The 24791-nt window shown below is 46.1% G+C and overlaps 1 protein-coding gene across 2 annotated transcripts in view; it reads left to right on the forward strand.

Moving 5' to 3' along the window:
* LOC141265503 (cytochrome c oxidase subunit 4 isoform 1, mitochondrial-like) overlaps positions 1-15828 on the forward strand; it is a 120917-nt gene extending 105089 nt beyond the window's left edge. For both annotated transcript variants that reach the window (XM_073678668.1, XM_073678666.1), the window contains exon 5: positions 15629-15828. In XM_073678668.1, the coding sequence (XP_073534769.1) occupies positions 15629-15762 (134 nt within the window). In that variant the 3' untranslated portion in view covers positions 15763-15828. The remainder of the gene's footprint in view (positions 1-15628) is intronic.
* The last annotated feature ends 8963 nt before the right edge of the window (positions 15829-24791 follow it).

Raw genomic sequence — 24791 nt, forward strand, 5'->3', positions numbered from 1 at the left:
CATCCTTACCCGGGAGTGGAATATCACACCTCTGGGTTGAGGTGCAATACCCCTGTAGCAGCCGAATCCTCAGGGTGCTACATTCCCCTCTGGTAAATCACAGCACGTCCTCGGGCTGTAAGACATAAAACACCAAACATACATTTTTTTTTTATAAACATAATAAAACATATAAAACATTATATATATAAAACTTTTCATATAAACATTCTCGTCGTCTCTTGTTTCAGGTTCCTCCTCCGGACACTGTGCAACGTGTGTCTGGGAAAAGTGCGACAGTCTCTTAGAAAAACTGGTTTTCTATAAAACCGGTAGGGGGCGCTTTAGGACGCGCAACTATTTACAGGGGAAGTTGGCCGCTCTCAGTCCTCGGCCAGGTAGAGGGAAGGGAATGGCTGCTCACAGTCCTCAGCCTGTAGGATGAAGGGGTTAACGGGTAAACAGTTCACTGGTCCCAACGGGGACTATTTTAGCAGCAACGGTTCACTGTGCCCCGACGGGCAACTATATACAGTCTCTACTCCCGTCCTCAACGACGGCTCCCTCCTGCTTTTTCTTGGTATGGTGTTGCTTCAGACCCATCCGGGTCCTCTGGCTCCTCCTCCCCGTACCGCAACTCCTCCTCCGTCAAGCGGTGTACGTGGAGGGCGTAAGGTCCTTTGGCACACTTGTGCCGGGTGAAAGTGACCTCGTCTCCGACGTAGAGGTCACGGCCTTTGTGACCTTCCGGCAGGTGGGACTCGACGTCTCTGCGCGTCACAAAAACGTCACCGCGGTTGTTACGGTCCCGAATAAAGCCCCACCCATGCTGCGGGTTGAACTTTATCACCGTCCCGATGGTGCGGGGACAGTGCGCTGCACGGGGGTTCCTCCTAGTCCGGCTCTTCTGCTCCGCGCTCCGGATTTGGGCCTGTTGTTCTCTGACCCGCCTCTCCTCCCGTTCTCTCGCAAACTCTGCTAGCTGCTGACGACAACACTCAGTACGCTCAGCGGCGACTGCCCGAGTTTCCTGAGTGAACCCCATTAGATCTTCTCCGGTGGGGTCCCACTCAAACTGTGCTTCCGCTAGCGGGGGCGAGATCCGTGCCACGGGCTTCGGAGCCGGAATCAGGGGTTCATCCAGGGGTCTTAGTCTCTGCTGCCGTTCCAGCTCATGGTATCCTTCGGGCCAGATGAAGGGCCGCCCGTCCGGCCATGAGAGCTGGCTGAACAAGTCCTCCCCCAGGTGTGGCACCCTTGGTTTTACGGGCGCGGGCGCGGTGGTGGTGGCGCCCGGGTTGCCCAGGCCTTGCGGCCAGGCCTGGGGCACCTGGAAGGTGAAGGGCACCGTTAGGACGGCGGCGCCCTGGGCTACCTGGCCTTGCGGCCAGGCCGGAGGCTCCGCGGAGGTAGGGGGCGCTGTTGGTGATGCGGCGCCCGGGGGTACTAGGCCTTGCGACCAGGCTGGTGGTGTTTCCTGCTTTGTCACGCTCCGGGTCGAGGCGCGTGACGTCACAGGGGTCGCTGCGGCGGCTTCCGGTCGGGGCCTAGTCCATGGCGGTGACATGGCGGCTACGGGCACAGCAGGGGGACTTTCGGGCTCTGCGACGGGGAGCTGGGGCAGGTAAGCGGTGTCACGGCTTGGGGTATAGGCGTCCCCTTTACCTGCCTCCATGCGTTCGGCTCCCTTCTCGGCGCCGTCTCCGGCCTTTGGTCCTCCCGCGCCATCCTCAGAGGCGGTCTGCTTCCTCTTCCAGGGTAGCGTGCTCCGTTGACTGGTCTCTGCTTGCTGGGTCATCTCCCGGCTCCACTCCGCCAGTATCTCGCGCTGTACCCGGGCCATCCTCCGTGCAAGGCCCTCCAGGGCAGTCTGCGCACTCTCCCGGTCTCGGGGGAGCTGTGCAAGGACCTCCACTAGGCCTAGTGGGGTCGTGGTGTCCAGCAGGCTCCTGACCAACGGGTCGGTGCTGCTCTGCTCTCTGGACATCTCCGGGTGAGCTCCTCCGATCTTCTTCTCCAGGCTTCTTGCCTCCGGGTGCGCTCGCTCTAGACTGCTCCAAGCGACACCCATCTTTTCTCTTCTCTTTCGTCTCCTCCCACTTCGAGGGCGGTCCCGGGGCAACTCGGTGACTGTCAGCTCCAGGGGTAGTTCTTTCACGCTGACAGACACCTCCAGCATCACAGTCTCTGTTGGTGGGGGCGGTTTCCACTTTTGGCGCCATTTTCTGTCCCGGCCCACGATGGGAGGTGGCCTCTTGCCCTCCTTTGGCACGCCCATAATGGCGTCCGCTGCTCTTCCAAGGCGGGAAATCTGCAGTTTTGGCGGGAAGCGTCGCCCAGTGGCGGGAAACTCTGCAGATGGCGGGAACAAGTTGGAAATGGCGGACAATCGGCGGGAAACGACTGGTGATGGAGTCCGATGGCGTGGACCCTCCGGAACCGGCGGGAGACTTCTTTCTGAGGTAAACTTGCACTTTTCTTCAGGCACGCAGTACCCGGGTGTTGCGGGCACGTAATCCTGCCGACTACGCCAAAGTTGACGCGCCCCCTGGGACATATTCCTTTTTGAGGGGAATACCCGGCACCGGATCAGATGGGGGGTTGTAGTCTCCGAGCGGCTGTGACCCGGCCCCGTGCCCAGGGCGTCAAGCTCAGTGTTATGTGGCAGTCCTACAGATGTTATTAAGAGTTCTTTTGTGTCGACTACGCCACCCGTTGTGATGCGGTCACTGTGGCCGCCGCTGCAGCAGGGTCCGCTGAGGCTGATGGTGGGTGCGCAGCTTGGTGGGATAACCCCCAACGGGAGGGGTATAGCCTCAGAGGGGACAGGCGCAGAGGATGGGGGTTGTGGTGGTGTAGTGCAGACGGCAGTGAAGACAGAGTCGGGTTGTGCAGTTAAGGGTGTTTACTTACTGCAGATGTTGTACTGGTCACTCCAGCTGCTAGTGACCACCCGAGCCGTGCTGCGTCCACCAGGTCCTGGATCCAGCCAACCCCCAAACAAGTCCGGAGCGTGGCCCTGAGCTCTCCCTCTGTCCTTTCTTCAGCCGTCCCCACCAGTGATCCACCTAGGTCCAGCTCCCTCGGGCCTTCTGTTGGGACACCCTTGGCCCTGGGTTCCCTGACCCTTCATGTGGTGTGCCTTCGGGGTGAATGTGGTGGGTGACCGTGGCAGACACTGCCCACGGTCTCCGGTCTCTGGCTGGGGATTGTTTTTACCCCCACCAGTTTGGGTTCCGGTACCCTTTTGCTGACTCCTCACCCGGTGCTCTGATTTGGGTTCTTGGGTCCCTTCTCTTCTGTGCTCTGGGTCTTTCTCTTTTCTCCTCTCTCACTCTGGGTCTTGGTCTTTCTTCTCTCCTCTCCTGACTTGTTCTCTGCAGCTGATCCTTTCTGCATCTGACTCTCTGCGTCTGACCCTGATCTTAGTTGGTGCCCACCTTATATACACCCTCTATGTGTGAGCTCAGGTGACCAGCACCCAATGAGCTCCTATCTTTACCCAGGCTGCTCCCCCTATCTGCCCCTACACTACTTGGGATGTACCACCCCCCTCCCACTCCAGCCAGGAACAGACTCGGTCGTACCTGCACATTTCTAAGTGGGAGTACCGTCGGCCTGTTCCTCGGAAATGGGATGTATGTAGTGCATGCAGCCTACCGAGCTCAGATCCACTCTCCATCCTTACCCGGGAGTGGAATATCACACCTCTGGGTTGAGGTGCAATACCCCTGTAGCAGCCGAATCCTCAGGGTGCTACATTCCCCTCTGGTAAATCACAGCACGTCCTCGGGCTGTAAGACATAAAACACCAAACATACATTTTTTTTTTATAAACATAATAAAACATATAAAACATTATATATATAAAACTTTTCATATAAACATTCTCGTCGTCTCTTGTTTCAGGTTCCTCCTCCGGACACTGTGCAACGTGTGTCTGGGAAAAGTGCGACAGTCTCTTAGAAAAACTGGTTTTCTATAAAACCGGTAGGGGGCGCTTTAGGACGCGCAACTATTTACAGGGGAAGTTGGCCGCTCTCAGTCCTCGGCCAGGTAGAGGGAAGGGAATGGCTGCTCACAGTCCTCAGCCTGTAGGATGAAGGGGTTAACGGGTAAACAGTTCACTGGTCCCAACGGGGACTATTTTAGCAGCAACGGTTCACTGTGCCCCGACGGGCAACTATATACAGTCTCTACTCCCGTCCTCAACGACGGCTCCCTCCTGCTTTTTCTTGGTATGGTGTTGCTTCAGACCCATCCGGGTCCTCTGGCTCCTCCTCCCCGTACCGCAACTCCTCCTCCGTCAAGCGGTGTACGTGGAGGGCGTAAGGTCCTTTGGCACACTTGTGCCGGGTGAAAGTGACCTCGTCTCCGACGTAGAGGTCACGGCCTTTGTGACCTTCCGGCAGGTGGGACTCGACGTCTCTGCGCGTCACAAAAACGTCACCGCGGTTGTTACGGTCCCGAATAAAGCCCCACCCATGCTGCGGGTTGAACTTTATCACCGTCCCGATGGTGCGGGGACAGTGCGCTGCACGGGGGTTCCTCCTAGTCCGGCTCTTCTGCTCCGCGCTCCGGATTTGGGCCTGTTGTTCTCTGACCCGCCTCTCCTCCCGTTCTCTCGCAAACTCTGCTAGCTGCTGACGACAACACTCAGTACGCTCAGCGGCGACTGCCCGAGTTTCCTGAGTGAACCCCATTAGATCTTCTCCGGTGGGGTCCCACTCAAACTGTGCTTCCGCTAGCGGGGGCGAGATCCGTGCCACGGGCTTCGGAGCCGGAATCAGGGGTTCATCCAGGGGTCTTAGTCTCTGCTGCCGTTCCAGCTCATGGTATCCTTCGGGCCAGATGAAGGGCCGCCCGTCCGGCCATGAGAGCTGGCTGAACAAGTCCTCCCCCAGGTGTGGCACCCTTGGTTTTACGGGCGCGGGCGCGGTGGTGGTGGCGCCCGGGTTGCCCAGGCCTTGCGGCCAGGCCTGGGGCACCTGGAAGGTGAAGGGCACCGTTAGGACGGCGGCGCCCTGGGCTACCTGGCCTTGCGGCCAGGCCGGAGGCTCCGCGGAGGTAGGGGGCGCTGTTGGTGATGCGGCGCCCGGGGGTACTAGGCCTTGCGACCAGGCTGGTGGTGTTTCCTGCTTTGTCACGCTCCGGGTCGAGGCGCGTGACGTCACAGGGGTCGCTGCGGCGGCTTCCGGTCGGGGCCTAGTCCATGGCGGTGACATGGCGGCTACGGGCACAGCAGGGGGACTTTCGGGCTCTGCGACGGGGAGCTGGGGCAGGTAAGCGGTGTCACGGCTTGGGGTATAGGCGTCCCCTTTACCTGCCTCCATGCGTTCGGCTCCCTTCTCGGCGCCGTCTCCGGCCTTTGGTCCTCCCGCGCCATCCTCAGAGGCGGTCTGCTTCCTCTTCCAGGGTAGCGTGCTCCGTTGACTGGTCTCTGCTTGCTGGGTCATCTCCCGGCTCCACTCCGCCAGTATCTCGCGCTGTACCCGGGCCATCCTCCGTGCAAGGCCCTCCAGGGCAGTCTGCGCACTCTCCCGGTCTCGGGGGAGCTGTGCAAGGACCTCCACTAGGCCTAGTGGGGTCGTGGTGTCCAGCAGGCTCCTGACCAACGGGTCGGTGCTGCTCTGCTCTCTGGACATCTCCGGGTGAGCTCCTCCGATCTTCTTCTCCAGGCTTCTTGCCTCCGGGTGCGCTCGCTCTAGACTGCTCCAAGCGACACCCATCTTTTCTCTTCTCTTTCGTCTCCTCCCACTTCGAGGGCGGTCCCGGGGCAACTCGGTGACTGTCAGCTCCAGGGGTAGTTCTTTCACGCTGACAGACACCTCCAGCATCACAGTCTCTGTTGGTGGGGGCGGTTTCCACTTTTGGCGCCATTTTCTGTCCCGGCCCACGATGGGAGGTGGCCTCTTGCCCTCCTTTGGCACGCCCATAATGGCGTCCGCTGCTCTTCCAAGGCGGGAAATCTGCAGTTTTGGCGGGAAGCGTCGCCCAGTGGCGGGAAACTCTGCAGATGGCGGGAACAAGTTGGAAATGGCGGACAATCGGCGGGAAACGACTGGTGATGGAGTCCGATGGCGTGGACCCTCCGGAACCGGCGGGAGACTTCTTTCTGAGGTAAACTTGCACTTTTCTTCAGGCACGCAGTACCCGGGTGTTGCGGGCACGTAATCCTGCCGACTACGCCAAAGTTGACGCGCCCCCTGGGACATATTCCTTTTTGAGGGGAATACCCGGCACCGGATCAGATGGGGGGTTGTAGTCTCCGAGCGGCTGTGACCCGGCCCCGTGCCCAGGGCGTCAAGCTCAGTGTTATGTGGCAGTCCTACAGATGTTATTAAGAGTTCTTTTGTGTCGACTACGCCACCCGTTGTGATGCGGTCACTGTGGCCGCCGCTGCAGCAGGGTCCGCTGAGGCTGATGGTGGGTGCGCAGCTTGGTGGGATAACCCCCAACGGGAGGGGTATAGCCTCAGAGGGGACAGGCGCAGAGGATGGGGGTTGTGGTGGTGTAGTGCAGACGGCAGTGAAGACAGAGTCGGGTTGTGCAGTTAAGGGTGTTTACTTACTGCAGATGTTGTACTGGTCACTCCAGCTGCTAGTGACCACCCGAGCCGTGCTGCGTCCACCAGGTCCTGGATCCAGCCAACCCCCAAACAAGTCCGGAGCGTGGCCCTGAGCTCTCCCTCTGTCCTTTCTTCAGCCGTCCCCACCAGTGATCCACCTAGGTCCAGCTCCCTCGGGCCTTCTGTTGGGACACCCTTGGCCCTGGGTTCCCTGACCCTTCATGTGGTGTGCCTTCGGGGTGAATGTGGTGGGTGACCGTGGCAGACACTGCCCACGGTCTCCGGTCTCTGGCTGGGGATTGTTTTTACCCCCACCAGTTTGGGTTCCGGTACCCTTTTGCTGACTCCTCACCCGGTGCTCTGATTTGGGTTCTTGGGTCCCTTCTCTTCTGTGCTCTGGGTCTTTCTCTTTTCTCCTCTCTCACTCTGGGTCTTGGTCTTTCTTCTCTCCTCTCCTGACTTGTTCTCTGCAGCTGATCCTTTCTGCATCTGACTCTCTGCGTCTGACCCTGATCTTAGTTGGTGCCCACCTTATATACACCCTCTATGTGTGAGCTCAGGTGACCAGCACCCAATGAGCTCCTATCTTTACCCAGGCTGCTCCCCCTATCTGCCCCTACACTACTTGGGATGTACCACCCCCCTCCCACTCCAGCCAGGAACAGACTCGGTCGTACCTGCACATTTCTAAGTGGGAGTACCGTCGGCCTGTTCCTCGGAAATGGGATGTATGTAGTGCATGCAGCCTACCGAGCTCAGATCCACTCTCCATCCTTACCCGGGAGTGGAATATCACACCTCTGGGTTGAGGTGCAATACCCCTGTAGCAGCCGAATCCTCAGGGTGCTACACATGTGTCCGGCTTAGGAGGGTGGATGTTGCTGAAAGATTCCCTTTAAAATAGTGAGGAATGGATATATTAGTAAGTTGCCAACCTTTCCTTATACAATGATTACATTTTATTTCCTGGTATCGAAAATCTCATTTTATATGCAAACTTCAAAGGAGTAGTAACCTATTTTTTGTTTCTTTTCATTGATTTCCAATGAATATATGAGGGATGGGATATGTGCTGCTGGTTTTCTGTCTCAGAAAGATTAAACTGGATTACAATAGTCTATACAGTAGATGGTGAGAAATAAATTAGTTAATGAGACAAAGCCTTAGCTCTAACCCTTTATTTTATATGGTTGAGTTCATCTTTAGACCAAAATAATGGAAATAGGTTACAATAGACTACAGCATTGATTTTCTACAAGTATCTCACCCCGACCAGAGCTGAGTTGGCTGCTTGATATCAGATAACAATAACAATGCCTCATGGAGATTTACACCAGATCCATAATTCAGACAGGATTTTAACAACGGTTAATGGTATATGGTCAATGGTGGATGGTCACGGATTAACACTTGGTATTGTGTTTGCAATCGTTCATTTGGTGGGGGGATGACATAAATAACAATTATGTATTACACTGAATGGTCAAATGTAGGAAAACCTGGTTGAATCAGTAGTGAGTATATGTTGTGGTGTTTAGCAAAAGCTGGGTTGTCTTGAGTTAATAAATTGTAGATACTGGGTCTGACTTGAAGAATGTATGTGTAGATTGGATGAGTGTAAATTAATGTGTGATTGAGAATATGAGGTCTGCATGGTTATTAGACATTAAAAATGAGTTGGGTTTATCTGCACAGAGAAGATATAAGGTGTTAGTCTACAATAAAGAGCAATGAGTTCCCTCCCTGGTCAGAGGATAAAGGTAATGGAAGATATTCAATGTATGGTTGAAGATACTGAATTGAAAGCTTGTGATAATAGAACATATTTGGCATTGTTATATATGGTAATCATAAGCATTCACAACTGTTAAGTCTCAATCCAAGTATGTGGTGACATATACATACACGATGAGTCAGCACACTGTGACTGATGAATACATGATCTCCACTATTGCTGTAAATATTAAAAATGTAAGGTAGTTAGTTAGCGTTTTTTGATCAAAGAACGCAAAAACCATCTAACCACGTCAAGGTGTCCTAAATATGGATGTCCCAAAACACTACTGTCCTACCTTTTCATGCCAAGCCAGGCCTCATCTAAATGGGGAGTGAAAAGGAAACCAGGCGTAGCTCACAATTAAAACTTTGTGTGGGGAAGATGGGTGGATAAGGATGTTAAGCCCTAGAGGGGGCCATATTCCCCGATATGTACTGCAAAAGGGCCCATATGTAGTACATGTCAGGGGGTGGCCCCCTCCAAGGCTCAGCACCCTCATCCACCCATCTTCCCCACACAAAGTTTTAATTGCGGGCTACGCCTGGTTTGCTTTACACTCCCCATTCAGATGAGGCCTGGCTTGGCACATGGAGAGGTAGGTCATTAATGTTTAAGAACCATCCATATTAAAGGTACACCTTGATGGTGTTGGATGGCATTTGCGCTCCTTGATCAAAAACCGCTAAGTACGTTACATTTAAAGTTTACAGCAATATTGGAGTTCATGTATTCATTAGTCACAGTGTGCTGATACATCGTGTATGTATATGTTTGTATATTGGCCACATAGCATATTTGTGCACCTTTACATTAATACTGAAGGTGTGTGGGCCCTATTTTTAACTTTTTCAAGTACGGTATATAGTGCATATTTATCTATCTGTAACATGTATACAAAGTCACTCTTTTTTGTCACTAGATAATGATTTGTGACTTTTTTCTTTGGTTTTGGTAAGTGTATGGTCTGACAGATCCTTACCATGATTAAAAATGTAGCATTCATTGTATCCAGCTTCTACACAGGCTTAACTGTCTCCATGGTAGCAGACTACAAATAAGCCTTGTGTAGTCGGATCTTGCATCTTACCGTCTACTCCCTAAATTCCATCACCCGTAAAGGGAATATATGGTTGGTAAAATAATCTGGGTAGTCTGATCCTCTAGTAATATTAAGAATATAAAGAAATATTTTAGCAAGATCGCTATTGAGCACTTGTGTATATTTTCCCATGTTATCATTCCTATTGAATGAGGTGTTTGCCAGCCACACTCCGAAGAGTATTTGCATGTTATATGAGATAACTTAGACAGAATTCTTATTAAATGCTTAACATTTTGTGCTCATTTAGATGCCGAGTTGTTAACTTCTAACTGATTACTGCGGGTAGGGAAGCCGGTTGCTAGGCAATGTGATCTCATGTGTTACATTGCGATACTGCACGCTGCACTGCTGTGCTCCCTGTCATTTCGCTCTATGAATGTATTACAGATAATTCTTTTAAATGACAACCACTCAAAAGTGAAAGCTCAGGTTTGGATGAGGGGACGAGGTGCCTCTTCGCAAGTCTGTTGGTAATATCTTTAGGGGATATTGGAAAATGCATATGAACAAAATGTTTGTGAAGCGGGATATATTCTGCAGAATCTGTTTACTATTCCACCCCCCTGCCCCCCCCCAAAAAATAAAAAAAAACAAAACTTTATGTAATCTTTGAGAATAAGAAATATCAGTTCTGCAGCCGTTTTTATAAATATAACAGAACTCAGAACGTGCATTAATATAGATACAATAATATGTAAACTTTAGGAAAATGTGTACCCACATTTATACAGACAGAAAGAGTCTTAATAGCATTATCCCCTTATAGATCAGTCTTTGTCTTCTTAATGATCTTAAATATGCATTTACTACAATGAGACTTTAGAAATCATGTGTCAATATGGTTTAAACACTGTTAATAAGCAAATCGCACTCAATTTGTCAAGGGAGACAATTGCTATAGAATTGCTTTTGTTAAACTGACAGTAACCTGTCTTAGAATGTAAAAAGGAAAGGTTACAGTGAGCATGTACAGTAGGACACTTTGGCTCTCCCTCCCTTTGTAAGAATATGTACTCCCAGTCGATATTCTAATTGGAGAGATACCAGGGGTGCTGAGGTAAGAGGAGGCTGCTCACACTGCTGTTTAGGGTTTCTGAATGTTAAGTGGCTGCTGTGGCTGTGACCTACAGATATCTTGAAATAATGTTGCATAGTTTATCTGCTGGTCATCTGCAGCCACTCAACATTTAGAAAGACAAGGTGGACATCGGTGTGAGCGGCTTCTTCCTACCTCAGTGTCCATGGTATCTCCAGTATTAAATCAGAAAGATAGGATGGACAACAGTGTGAGCAGTGTCTTCTGGCCTCAGCATCTTGGTATCTCCAGTATGATATCAGACAGACATGGTGGACATCAGTGTGAGTGGCCTCTTCTTACCTCAGTATCTTGGTATCTCCAGTATTAGATCAGAAAGATAGAATGGACGGCAGTGTGATCAGTCTCTTCTTATCTTGAGATCCTTGATATCTCCAGTATTAGATCAGACAGACAGGGTTGATAGCATTGTGAGTAGCCTCTTCTTACCTCAGCCCCCTGGTATCTCCAGTATTAGATCAGAAAGACATGATGAACATCATTCAACACATGAAGGAAGGGGGCATAGCTGTTACTGAACATGCTTACAGGCACCAGTCCTATTAACATTTATGACAGATTTCTGTTTGTGTAACAAAGTGGCTGCCGTTTAAATTCTATAACACTTACCTCCCTAGATAAAACAAGTGATTAGCTAATTAAAGGTGTTTAGGAATATATTAGGCTTAGGCTATGTGCCCACGTAGTAGATTTGATGCAGAGCGTTTTTGCCTCTCTCTGGCAGAAAAAAACACATGCAGATTTACATGCGTTTTTTCTGCCAGAGAGAAGCGTTTTTTCAGCGTTTTCGCATGCGTTTTTTCAAGCAGTTTTCCAAGCGATTTTGAGCATCACTTGGAAAAGTGCTTGACAAGTTAGTCACACAATATAAATCTATGCAACCAGCATGGATTTATAATGTGTGAACAACTGATGCTTTAAATGCAGCATCTATAGTTAAAAAAAGAGAGTTAAAAATAAAAAAAAACTGTATACTTGCCTCTCCGGTCTGCTCCCGGCGGCGTCCACTCTCCTCAGCGTCCCGCAGTGTACTGTCAGGACCTGCGGTGACGTCATTTAGTCAGCTGATAGTCACGCGACCATCACCTGACCGCCGACGTCAGCGGTCGCGTGACCATCAGGTGACTAAATGACGTCACCGCAGGTCCTGACAGTACACCACGGGACGCCAAGGAGAGAGGACGTGGCCGGGAGCAGACCGGGGGCCGCCAGAGAGGTGAATATACAGGTTTTGTTTATTTTTAACTTTTTTATTTCTTTTTTTCACCGCGTGGTAGCAGGGATGAAGAGGAGTTGTAGTCTCCTCTTCATCCCGGGTACCACATGCACCGCGATTACGCTGCAAATTCGCGGCCATTGAATTTAATTGAAACACAACAAATCCACATATACCTGCGGGTTTGCTGCGTTTCAATGTTCCTCAATGGAATTTGCAGCGTAATCGCGGTAGAAATGGTCATGCTGTGTTTTGCAACGCAATGCGAATTCGGCGCGCAAATTAGCGCATCATGTGCACAGCACATCGGAATTCACATTGCTTTGCATGGCAGATGGTTTTACAAGCGTTTTCGCAGCCGTAAAAACGCCGCAAAAACGCTACGTGGGCACTTAACCTAACAGTTCCTTTCTTTTTTTTTTTGGATTCCAGGACATCCCCTTTAAATTAGGTAGTGCCTTTTTTATCTCTCTAAATATCTTTCACCACATGTTAACCAATGCAAACACTGCCTTGGCCATATGGAGCAATAATCTAGCTACAACTTCATCCATCTTTCAGAATAGTGCTCACAAGTTGGCTGATAACTACTTCTCTTTTATAGAGTAACAGCTAAATGTTAGAGACTTGTATAATGGTGTACTGGGAAATTAATCAACGGTTAAATACTTTTAATACTTAGAGTAAATCTCCTTTATGAAGTGAATGTACTTTTAAACTGCATAAATCAATAATGTCAAAACTAACAATACATCGCTGGACATGATGCATCTCCTCCACACAATCAAAGATGAGTAATTTTCACGACGTGGAATTAGAGATTTAGAGAAATATTAATCTAGGCTCGGCTCTGAGAGAAGAAGACAAACACTGCTTTGCATAGAGTTTGGAGTATTAAAAGTCCCTTTAACGATGTCCAGTAACACTTTCAGATATGTGTATAAACCAGGGCTTTGTGTAGAACAATAGAGACTATCCCACTCTATACAGGTGCCAGGAAACAGCTTGACATGCCAACCTTCTAAAAGTGGCACACATTAAGGAGTGCCTGGAAAGCAAGTAATAGCAGGTAAAGTATCAAAAACAAGGCAATAGGTTGATATTACATGTTAAGTGAGATTTGTACTTTGAAGGCCACATGATTGGAAGGTATGTTGATCTTCTTAAATTTATTAATGCTGCTATGTGCCTACTAAGCTAAGCACTGGGAAAATCTGATCCACCTCATTAGTGTTGTTGAAAACACCATCTGGTTTTGTTGCTGAAAGAAAAGAATTGCAAACAATATTAGAAAGAAAAAAAATAAGATCTAGAAGTCAGACGTTACTGTGCAATAACGGAACAACAGACTGCAGACTGAGGATTACACTCTTTAATTAAGGGACATTTTCCAACTTATTTAGCAATAACAAGCTAGAAGCAGACTTGATAAATGTCTGAACAATAAGTGATTTTCAGTTTGAGGCGGCAAGTGAAAGGAAATGAAAATGAATGTTATTGAAAAGGAAGTGGAGGAAAGACAGATAGATGTAGACGGCTCGGACCATCTATATCGGCAGAGCCGTTGGCTCAGTGATTGGCTGCAGCGGTTGATGTGTGCTGTTGACGCAAGATCACCTCTGCAGTCAAAACACGGAAAATGATAGATATCAACTACTAGTTTTCCACCGCTGCTCCGTTTGCTGAGTATAAAAGCGTTTTGGGGAGCCACTTTTCTTAAAGTTGAAAACCTCTTTAAGGGAACATGACAGAGTATATGGTGTTGACTTGACCTCGAAATTCCTCAGATTTCAATACCACAAATATTTCTTGATGTGTCGGAAAACCAGGTCCGATCCATGGAGGTACCACATTATAAGACTTATAGGGATTGCTGGCAAAGTCTTGATGCCAAATATTACACCTTCATATGTTTTATATAGTCATCTGAAGGTATCAGAGCTGTTTTGGGAACACGGGAGGACAAACAATTATTTTTGTGTGTTTTTATGCTGAGTGTATGAGAACATCACACCATATACAAGACCTAAAGGTCTAAACTTCTTACCTGTACTGTGCTCCATACCAGTTTGTGCCCAAGAAAAAGCTTAGTAAATGATGCCACAATATTGTCCCTAAAATCAACACACTATTAGGGGGCAGACTTCCATATGTATTTGTTACTGTAAAAGTCAGAAGGCCGGTAAAACCTAGGATTTACCGGACAATCTGGACATTTACCGAGGCCATCGGTAAAAGCTCAAAATGAAAAGTAAAATTGGACTTTTACCGCTGAAGTCTTGGTAAATCTTAACATTTCTCAACAGCGTTGGTAAAAGTCAGATGTATTCCATATAAACGAACGATTTTGGACTTTTACCTGGGCGAATTGGTAAATCTTTACATTTACCAGCATGTGTTGGTAAAAGTAACTTTGAGTCACAGAATTCTGACTCTTACACCCTTCTCAGCTACATTTACCAAGAAGCCGTGGTAAATGTGCACATTTACCAACTGCGCTTGGTTAAAGTCAGATGTTCCATCTTCACACCTGATATTTCTGACTTTTACCACGCTCGACGGTAAATGTTAACATTTACCAAGACTTCACAGGTAAAAGTCCAATTTTACTTTTCATTTTGAGCTTTTACCGACGGCCTCGGTAAATGTCCAGATTGACCGGTAAATCCTAGGTTTTACCGGCCTTCTGACTTTTACAGTAACATATTCACTTGTTATTCATCATAATCTTACAAATCCTGCATACACCATTGGACCACCCAATTGTTTGCCAACATCCTTACTTCTTTTTATATTATTTATTAAACACCAAATAATAAAAAAGATCTATCTCCTGTTTTCCCAATACACACTGAACACAATATTAGATGTCTCAGACCTTATGAGGATGGTGTACTTAATATGATAATGTATGTTAAAATGATTGTGTAAACTTTTCTGAAGGTGTAAACTTCATCACTCTCTACCTAGCCTTATGGAAAGCCACTCAATGTCCCTCCTCCCTGCTCCAGCCAGCCAGCCTGATTGACAGCTCTTCAGTGTCCTTACTGCTACTGGTGGATTTCACACTGCTCACTACAAGTTGTAGATGTCATGATGAGTAGGGATAGACTGAATATATTGGACTCATGAGATATTTTATTTTTGTTGAACTCAAAAAATATTTATTTTAATATCCAGATTGTACTGCCATTCTGACATGGTCTGTCAAAGTAAGTACACCAGCCCCACTAGGTCGGAGATCTATTTAACAATGTATTCTGTTTGTATAGTGAAATTTGCTGACAGATCCACTTTAAAACACATACTCATATGCAAAGTTTTTTTGCAAACAGGTAAACTGATCATTGATAAATATTTTAATAGTATGTTAGAAGTAGTGTCCATGATGGCACACTGCTAGGATACACCTTCATTTATTAAATGGAGTCTGTCTGATCCCCCATGGAGCCTTAGGATGATTTTTTCCTTGCACAGCAATGCTCCAAGCCACCTGCTGTGCAGGAAAACACATTCACAGCAGGTTGGCAGAATTACAGAAGACATACTGAACGAACTTCTGTCCTTTCATTCTGGAGATCCATGGAGGTGGCAGAGTTTGGACACCCACTGATCATAATTTTATGGCATATATTAATGATATGCTATAACATTAAATGATGGCAATACTTCTTTAAGGAATAAAGTAACATTTATTGTCTTGCATTGCTCATTATGTCACATTGACACAAGGTTGACATATATGGATGAATAGATATGGCATTATGAACTGCACCAACCCGCTGATAATGATTTGTCTAGCCAGTTTCCAAGAGATCAACTTCTGTTTGTGTGGTTGTAAAAATTTATGGAGCTCCAAATGTTTACGAATGGCTTATTTTTCTTCTCAGTGTTTGGTCCAGTTCCTCACACCGTCTCTGATGAATGGATAGCGATGCAAACCAAAAGAATGATCGACATGAGGATAAATCCTGTTACAGGCTTCTCCTCCAACTGGGACTATGAGAAGAATCAGTGGAAATAGTCAACTGAATATGACCTGATGTCAGAAATAATACAATAAAGTGCTTACATTTGATATACATGAAAACAGGTTTGTTTGTTTTTTTGAATACGTAGTCCAAGTCTAAAGAGAAAACCACTTCTCACCCTACTTCATCAGCCATGTGTACGATTGCTGGATATAATACACAGGCATCTGCAGCAAACCTGGGTCTCAGACATACTTCTACCCAACAATTGTCTTATCATGTTCACTGCTAAGACGTGCAGGTAAAAATATTATTTGGTTGCTTACATAAGGCAAGATGCCACCATGCTGCACTCTCATCAGTCCCTGTCCCCAATGGGGCACAATGTATGTAGCTGCTGGCTGAATCATCATTCGACCATCAGTTGTCCAACAGTAATCAACTCTCCCTTACATACGAACTCTCTGTATGTAGATAGCTGCTGGCTGAATCATCATTCGACCATCAGTTGTCCAACAGTAATCAACTCTCCCTTACATACGAACTCTCTATGCGAGACCCTCTGCCAGACATCTCTGGCGGCTTATTTCTTAGAGAAAAGAAGTATCTGCAGTCCAAAATCGGACATACCGGATCCTTATATGATCTGTACATGATCATGATGTCATGGAAGTGACAAAGGCTGGGTACGCATTAGATTGTTGATAGAGATCGACAGGTTTGGCTGAAATTAGTCTAATGTAATTGTGCACATTAATGGTCCCTATACACATGCTGTATGTGTGGACAGAAGGCTGTATTCACATTTGGTAGGACTGCAGGCAGATTGTGGCAATTTGGTCAACACAGCACAGCTCAGTTCAATGTGTAACAGCTATGGCCGAGTACCTGCTCCTATTTAAAGAAATAGAAGCTGATCTGCAGTTCTTGGCTGCAACAATTAAACATTTATTTATTTATTTAACTCTCTTATATAGCGCAATCATATTCCACAGCGCTTTACAGGCATCATCACTGTCCCCATTGGGGATCACAATCTAGATTCCCTATCAGTATGTCTTTGGAGTGTACGAGGAAACCGAAGAACCCGGAGGAAACCCACACAAACATGGGGAGAACATAGACTTCTTGCAGATGATGTCCTTGGTGGGGTTTGACCCCAGCTACACTGAACAGCTCCATTCAGTTTTTAAATCTGGCCACTGCCAGAGATAATAAGGCTGCGTGCCCACTATGCGTTTTTCAAGCGTTTTTGCAGCTAAAACACTTAAAAAAAACGCTTGATAATACGTGCCCCATGGTTCCCAATGATATTCCGCATGTGCTGTGCACATGCTGCGGAAATTTCCGCTGTGGATTATCATTTTCCATATTTCAGCCGACAGTCATGTGACGGGTTGTTTTTTGCGGGACAAGTTGATGATTTTATTGGTACCATTTTCGTGCACTTGACATTTTTTGATCGCTTTCTATTCCAATTTTTGGGAGGCAGAATAAACAAAAACCAACAATTCCAGAATTTTTATTTTTTTTTATGCCGTTCCGCCTGTGGTAAAATTGATAAGGCAGCATTATTCTTCGGGTCAGTACGATTACAGCGGTACCACATTTATATTGTTTATTTATTTATATCGTTCATGTTTTGGCTCTTTTGCACAAAAACTATTATAGAAAAAATATTTTTTTTGTATCTCTTTATTCTGAGAGCTATAACTTTTTTATTTTTCGGCTGATGGAGCTGTATGGTGGCTTGTTTTTTTCTGGACAAGATGACGTTTTCAGCGGTACCATTTTTATTTAAGTATGTCTTTTTGATCGTGTTTTATTCCATTTTTTGTTTGGCGGTATGATGATTAACCATTGTTTTTGTTTTTTTCTACAGTATTCACTAAAGGGGTTAACTAGTGGGACAGTTTTATAGGTCAGGTCGTTTGTTTTTTTTCATAATATTTATTTACGGGTACAGTATATTATTTTTGGGGGGATTTTTTTTTCATTTTTTTTTTACAATTTTTTTTTTTTTATATTTTTTTTCACTTCTGAATTTTTTTATTTTTACTTTTATACTTTGTCCCACTATGGGACTTAAATTTTTTCTTAACCCAGATCGCTTGCATAGGATAGAAATGCTGCAGCAGCATCTCTATGCTATGCAGGCTGCAACCCTGTACACACAAGTTAGGTAGACCATGCACTGAGCACTATCTACCTAACTGCCATCTTGTGTCTTCAACTTCTGACTGACCGGAAGTCAAAGGTAATGGTCACAAGCTTTCAATGCAAGTTTATGAGAGCATCGTTCTGGCCTCATTCTGGCTCTCCTACACTTACATTGAGTAGTGAGTTCTGGCTCGCCCAGCAAACACTGGAGTGATCTGGCAGGTCACAACATGCAGAAGATTGATCAGAGCCGCCTTGATAAAAGATGAAGATGGCAGCTGGCAAGTATGAGACTGGGGGCAGGGAACTTAGATTTGTAGCACCTGTCCAGCTCTGCAATAAAAAAAAATGCTGGACTGGTGCTTTAAAATGACCCCCAATATGACTTAAAACTGACCTGTGCTTGAGGGGTACTTGAAATATAAGTGGGGGGTCACAGTAAGGGCACATTTTGATGCGCCGACCAAAGGTGTTGAGCAACTGCTGATCAGCTACTTGCAAACCGATCAGCGGTCATTTAATGGCCCATTTAGAAAAGCCAACAAATGTTCTAGCATACAAGAGTGATCATTATTATTCTATGGGAACAGAACAATCATATGTTATTAGCAGCACATATCTTGGTTACACAGAATGATGTGAGGCTGAGAACGATGATTTTAAAGCAAGCTTTGATTGCAGGACTGTTTAGATAGGATGATATCTGGCGGGAGATATTCAGGCCAGAGCAAGGTTGTGTGCCATTCCATGTGAAGGAGAGTATCTGTTTGTCTCAGCTTTGGATGAAATTCTGGAGAAAGCTGATGTCAAGAAAGGATTCCCTAATCTATTTGTCCCAACCTACAAGCGATCCTTTCGGAAGAGAAGATTTGTCAGAAGGAAACCCCCCAGAGAGCAAGATCGATGGGAGGACCGGAGAAAAAAAGTTGGAGGTTTTGCTTTGGAACCAACATAAGGATGCTGAAAAAATTGGGCCAATGACTCCTGTACCAGTTGGGGGGAAGGCTATCCTCCTTCTTCCCTGCCTGTGAAAGCATATCTGGTAGCAGCTGGATTCTCAGCCTGATAAAGTGTTTAAAGCTAGAGTTCCAGTCAATCCTGCAGAGGAAGTATGTTTTGACCCCCCTCAACCTCTCGGACTCTGCCGAGAGGTCACCTGGCCCTAGAGGCCTTAGGAACTTCCAGGATTACAGCCTTCTGAAAAAGGTCTGTGTCGGAAAGGGGAGAGGTGGTTTACTCCTCTCTCTTTTTAATATAAAAAGCCAAATGGTTCTTTCAGGACTATAATAAATCTGAGGGGCTTAAACAAATTCCTGAGAATTCCACCATTAAAAATGGAATCTATAAGGTCAACAATAAAAATACTCTTCACAGACTGTTTCATGGCAGTCTTAGATCTGAAAGATGCTTACCATCTTGTGCCCATATACATAGAACACCAGAAGTACAGTTATATGAAAAAGTTTGGGCACCCCTAGTAATCTTAAGCTTAATGTTTTCTTAAAATTGGTGTTTTTGCAACAGCTATTTCAGTTTGATATATGTAATAACTGTTGGACACAGTAATGTTTCTGCCTTGAAATGAGGTTTATTGTACTAACAGAAAATGTGCAATCTGCATTCAAACAAAATTTTACAGGTGCATAAGTATGGGCACCTTTATTTTCTTGTTTTAAATACTCCTACCTACTTTTTACTGACTTACTAAAGCACTTTTTTGGTTTTGTAACCTCATTGAGCTTTGACTTTCATAGCCAGGTGTATGCAATCATGAGAAAAGCTACTTAAAGTGGCCACTTGCAAGTTGTTCTCCTGTTTGAATCTCCTCTGAAGAGTGGCATCATGGGCTCCTCAAAACAACTGTCAAATGATCTGAAAACAAAGATTATTCAACATAGTTGTTCAGGGGAAGGATACAAAAAGCTGTCTCAGAGATTTAACCTGTCAGTTTCCACTGTGAGGAACATAGTAAGGAAATGGAAGAACACAGGGACAGTTCTTGTTAAGGCCAGAAGTGGCAGGCCAAGAAAAACATCAGAAAGGCAGAGAAGAAGAATGGTGAGATCTGTCAAGGACAATCCTCAGACCACCTCCAGAGAGCTGCAGCATCAACTTGCTGCAGATGGTGTCACTGTGCATCGGTCAACTATACAACGCACTTTGCACAAGGAGAAGCTGTATGGGAGAGTGATGCGAAAGAAGCCATTTCTGCAAGCACGCCACAAACAGAGTCGGCTGAGGTATGCAAAAGCACATTTGGAGAAGCCAATTTCTTTTTGGAAGAAGGTCCTGTGGACTGATGAAATCAAGATTGAGTTGTTTGGTCATACAAAAAGGCGTTATGCATGGCGGCAAAAAAACACAGCATTCCAAGAAAAACACTTGCTACCCACAGTAAAATTTGGTGGAGGTTCCATCATGCTTTGGGGCTGTGTGGCCAATGCCGGCACCGGGAATCTTGTTAAAGTTGAGGGACGCATGGATTCCACTCAGTATCAGCAGATTCTTGACAATAATGTTCAAGAATCAGTGATAAAGTTGAAGTTACGCAGGGGATGGATCTTTCAGCAAGACAATGATCCAAAACACCGCTCCAAATCTACTCAGGCATTCATGCAGAGGAACAATTACAATGTTCTGGAATGGCCATCCCAGTCCCCAGACCTGAATATCATTGAACATCTGTGGGATCATTTGAAGAGGGCTGTCCATGCTCGGCGACCATCAAACTTTACTGAACTGGAATTGTTTTGTAAAGAGGAATGGTCAAAAATACCTTCATCCAGGATCCAGGAAATCATTAAAAGCTACAGGAAGCGACTAGAGGCTGTTATTTTTGCAAAAGGAGGATCTACTATATATTAATGTCACTTTTCTGGTGAGGTGCCCATACTTATGCACCTGTCAAATTTTGTTTGAATGCAGATTGCACATTTTCTGTTAGTACAATAAACCTCATTTCAAGGCAGAAACATTACTGTGTCCAACAGTTATTACATATATCAAACTGAAATAGCTGTTGCAAAAACACCAATTTTTATAAAACATTAAGCTTAAGATTAATAGGGGTGCCCAAACTTTTTCATATAACTGTACCTCAGGGTAGCAATAACAATTGCGGGGGTAGTCAAACATTTTCAGTTAAGGGCCCTTCCATTTGGCTTAGCGATAGCTCCTTGAGTCTTCACAAAGGTGAGCGCAGAGGTGATGGCGTTGTAAAAGACTCATTGCCAGTTATTACAAACACTTGACTGCAGTTGTTGCTGCTAAGGGTGGCACAACCAGTTATTAGGTTTAGGGGGCAATCACTTTTTTCTTGTGTCTTTTAACGTAATAATAAAGACCTTCATTTAAAAACTGCATTTTGTGTTTACTTGAGTTATCTAATATTTTAAATTTGTTTTGTGATCTGAAACATTTAAGTGTGACAAACGTGCAAAAGAATAAGAAATCAGGAGGGGGGCAAACACTTTTAAACATGACTGTATGTTAGGACTTAGAGGAAGTTTTTAACCACTTCAGGGTCAAAAATAGAGGATGGGGCACCAGTTGGTCATATTCTGGAATTCCTGCAAAAAGGTCTCGAACTAGGTCTGTCCACCAGTACCCTCAAAGTCCAGGTGTCAGCACTAGGGGCTGTGGATAACTGTGACTTTGCTATAAATCACTGGATCTCAAGGTTTATTAGAGCTTCATCTAGATCCAGGCCCATTTTGAGAGAGAAGTTAGTGCCATGGGATTTAAATCCGATCCTAACAGCCATGATGGAGGTACCATTTGAGCCTATAGAATTAGCATCACTTAAGAAAGCCCTACTAGTAGCTTTAATGTCTGCTCGTAGGGTCAGTGACATTCAGGCCCTTTTTGTAGGCCCACCATTTACACAAATCCTAGAAGACAGGCTGGATCATGCTTCAAAATGAATCTATCTACCTAAAGTAGCATCCTGGTTTCATAAATACAGGAGGTAGTCCTTCCTTTTGCTCAAGCCCAAAAAATCAGAAAGGTGAAAAACTTCATACTGAAGATGTTAAAAGATGTCTGTTTAGATACCTGTTGGTTACGGAAGCTTGGAGACATTATGTGTGTCCTTCCAGGGACATAGGAAAGGGCTTAAAGGGGTTTTCCCACAAACAAAAGTTCATTTTAAAAATTAGCTGTGTCTGACCATGTACGGAACATACCACATCTCCTGGGCAGGGGAAGAAGCAAAAGACAATACAGATATTCCAGCAGGGGATCACAGAGGATTCATTTTATGAGGAAAAATATTTCACTGCCTGTTTTCAAACAATATTTTACCTCACAAAATGAATCCTCTGTGATCCCTGCTGTAATGTCTGTATTGTCGTTTGCTTTCTCCCCTGCCCAGGAGCTGTGGTATGTTCCGTACACGGTCAGACACAGCAAATTTTTAAAATGAACTTTCGTTCATGGGAAAACCCCTTTAAGGCGTCAAATTGCACAATTGCTATGTGGATTAGGGAAGCAATTTCTTTAGCTTACTCAGCAAGTACAAAGCAGTTCAGAAGGTTTGAAGGCTCACTTCACAAGGGCCATGGCCAGGGTCGGACTAGCCTGGCGGAGTATCGGGGAAATCCTTGCTGTGGACGAGAGAGGGGGAAGAAAAAAAACCTGCGGTTTTTAGGGGCACGGGCCCTTTTAAAGCGCAGAGTATGTGCAGGGACACGCACACACAGCATTCATTACCTGAACCGCCGTGTCGCACATCATGATAAAGCTGACGATTGTATGTCTGGCCTTGCCACCGTATGACATCGCTGTCACAAGCCGCCTGCGACGGGCGCACTCAGGTCAGCAGTCGGCCTCTGCTAGGTCGGTGGCCATTTTCACATGAGTGCACCCGATCTTTAAGAAGAGGAAGCAGGGTGATGCCGGGCGCGCAGAAAGGAAAGAGGAATCTTTTTTTTTTGTGTGTGTGGATGCCGCATGGTATGGGGGCTAGGATGGATATATGGGATGGGGGCCAGGATGGATATATGGGGGCGCCAGGAGGCACATACAGTTGTGCTCAAAAGTTTACATACCCCGGCAGAATTTTTCCTTTCTTGGCCTTGTTTCAGAGAACATGAATGTTTATTGGTTGGGTGAAGTCATTTATTGTCAAACTACTGTGTTTTCTCTTTTTAAATCTTAATGACAACCAAAAACATCCAAATGACCCTGATCAAGAGTTCACATACCCCAGTTCTTAATACCATGTATTGCCCTCTCTAACGTCAATGACAGCTTGAAGTCTTTTGTGGTAGTTGTGGATGTGGAGGTTTCTAATTTTCTCAGATGGTAAAGCTGCCCAATCTTCTTGGCAAAAAGCCTCCAGTTCCTGTAAATTCCTGGGCTGTCTAGCATGAACTGCGCGCTTGAGATCTCCCCAGAGTGGCTCAATGATATTGAGGTCAGGAGACTGAGATGACCACTCCAGAACCTTCACTTTGTTCTGCTGTAGCCAGTGAAAGGTCGACTTGGCCTTGTGTTTTGGATCGTTGTCATGTTGGAACATCCAAGTATATCCCATGCGCAGCTTCCAGGCTGATGAGTGCAAATTTGCCTCCAGTATGTGCTGATAACGTGCTGTATTCATCTTTCCTTTAACTTTTACCAAGTTTCCTGTGCCTTTGTAGCTCACACATCCCCAATACATCAGCGATCCATCTCCGTGCTTTACTGTAGAAATGGTGTTCCTTTCATCATAGGCCTTGTTGACCTCTCTCCAAATGTAACATTTAAGGCTGTGGCCAAAAAGTTCAATTTTGGTCTCATCACTCCAAATTACCTTGTTCCAGAAGTTTTGTGGCTGGTCTCTGTGCAGTTTGGCGTACTGTAGGTGTGATACTTTATGGCATTTGCGCAGTAATGGCTTTCTTCTGGCGACTCGACCATGCAGCCCATTTTTCTTCAAGTGCCTCCTTATTGTGCATCTTGAAACAGCCACACTGCTAGTTTTCAGAGAGACCTGAATTTCAGCTGATGTTATTTGTGGGTTTTTCTTTGCATCCCGAACAATTTTCCTGGCAGTTGTGGCCAAAATTTTTGTTGGTCTACCTGACCATGGTTTGGTTTTTACAAAGCCCATGATTTTCCATTTGTTAATCACAGTTTGAACGCTGCTGACGGGCATTATCAATTCCTTGGATATTGTTTTGTATCCCTTTCCTGTGTTATACAGTTCAACTACCTTTTCCCGTAGATCCGTTGACAATTCTTTTGCTTTCCCCATGACTCACAATCCAGAAACATCAATGATTGGATGAAAGATGCAAGAGTCTGTCTGGATCCCAGAAACTCACTCAGCTTTTATGCACACACACTGATTACAAGCAAAAAGAGGGGCTACCGTTAGAACCCTCCTGTTTGTTTTTTCCATCTTGTGTTTTGCGGTCACGTGACCACCTGCCTTTATATTCCAGCTCCGCCCTTCTGGCTGTGCTGGACTTCAGTGTTTGACTGTTTCTCTAGCCTGGTGCTTCGGTGCCTTTCTCTGTCAGTTTGCTTGGTCCTTCTGGGACCTCTAGTACATTTTTGTCAGTTTGTCTTTTTGTGTTCTGCAACAACTTCTCTGTTTAGGAGGTGTCCCATTTTTGGCCCAGTCCTTAGTTCTTTTAGGGACCTCTCCCTTAATGCTATAGGTCTTCGTTCAGACTAGCTGAGGACTAAGGCGGGTCTGTTCGCTAGGAACAGGCAGCCCGCTACATCGTAGGGATTCAGCTTAGTCTTACTGTAGGGACAGCTTTCCCCTATCTTTCCTTAGTGTATGTTGCAGATCATAACATTATCAGGCCAAAATCACCAGGGTATGTGAACTCTTGATCAGGGTCATTTGGATGTTTTTGGTTGTCATTAAGATTTAAAGAGAGAAAACACAGTAGTTTGACAATAAATGGCTTCACCCAACGAATAACCA

Source organism: Phyllobates terribilis, unplaced genomic scaffold, assembly GCF_046119375.1.
Source record: "Phyllobates terribilis strain yellow unplaced genomic scaffold, ASM4611937v1 Scaffold_4__5_contigs__length_816908805, whole genome shotgun sequence".
Classification (NCBI taxonomy): domain Eukaryota; kingdom Metazoa; phylum Chordata; class Amphibia; order Anura; family Dendrobatidae; genus Phyllobates; species Phyllobates terribilis.